We start from the raw sequence: 768 nt of genomic DNA, 5'->3' as shown, positions 1-768 counted from the left end.
GCACCAACCTCAGTGGTGTAGTGGTTAGCGCGGTGGACTTCGGATCTGGAGGTTGGTGGTTCGAGTCCAAGTCAAGTCGTAAAATATAGCGTAGTGTATTAAGCAGGGAATAACCTCTGAAAAAAAAAAAAAAACTAAAACGGAGTTTAAACTCACTTTATGCCCCCCCGCCTTAACAGGTTTGTATCATTCTCATTATCTCCCCAGGACCAACCTCAGTGGTGCAGTGGTTAGCACAGTGGACTTCGGATCTGGAGGTTGGTGGTTCGAGCCCAAGTCAAGTCGTAAAATATAGCGTAGTGTATTAAGCAGGGAACGACATTTGTGACAAGCATTTATGCTTAACACAATGAAAATTCCTTCTTTTTTCTTCTTCCCAGGAACTCCTGCCGCGCGGTAAGCTCATCAACAAGCTATGGTTGAAAAACCTCGCCACGAACCAAATCCTAGCAGACAAGCTATCCCCAGCACCACTTGGACCCAAAGTACATCTAATACAACACAACACGGATGAGATTATCAGTAAGGATGAAATATCCCAGGGCGACTTCTACGATTACCTGCATTTAACTGAGAGTGGATATAGGAAGGTATTTACCCCGGTGTATGAGAAAGTAAAACAGATATTGAGTGATTTAGATAAGTGAGAGGTGAGCTTTTAGCAGGGAAATATCCTAAATGCTTGTCCCATTCGCAATACAAACTTGTACAAATTTACACTGAAAATGTGGTTTCATAAATCGACCCGCAGATCAAGCGGAACGATTT

General features: G+C 43.1%; 1 protein-coding gene across 1 annotated transcript; it reads left to right on the top strand.

Annotated features, from left to right (window-relative positions):
• Positions 1-359: 359 nt before the first annotated feature.
• On the top strand, positions 360-748 carry LOC103523516 (platelet-activating factor acetylhydrolase IB subunit gamma-like; the record flags this gene model as incomplete). Its single annotated transcript, XM_008488556.2, has 1 exon — positions 360-748. A coding segment is annotated over one exon (288 nt), but the record flags the coding sequence as incomplete, so codon positions are not given.
• Between the last annotated feature and the right edge of the window lie 20 nt (positions 749-768).

This window comes from Diaphorina citri, unplaced genomic scaffold, assembly GCF_000475195.1.
Source record: "Diaphorina citri unplaced genomic scaffold, Diaci psyllid genome assembly version 1.1 scaffold25372, whole genome shotgun sequence".
NCBI lineage: Eukaryota > Metazoa > Arthropoda > Insecta > Hemiptera > Psyllidae > Diaphorina > Diaphorina citri.
The sequence above is the reverse complement of the archived record's forward strand: the minus strand, read 5'-3'. Positions and strand labels throughout refer to the sequence as shown.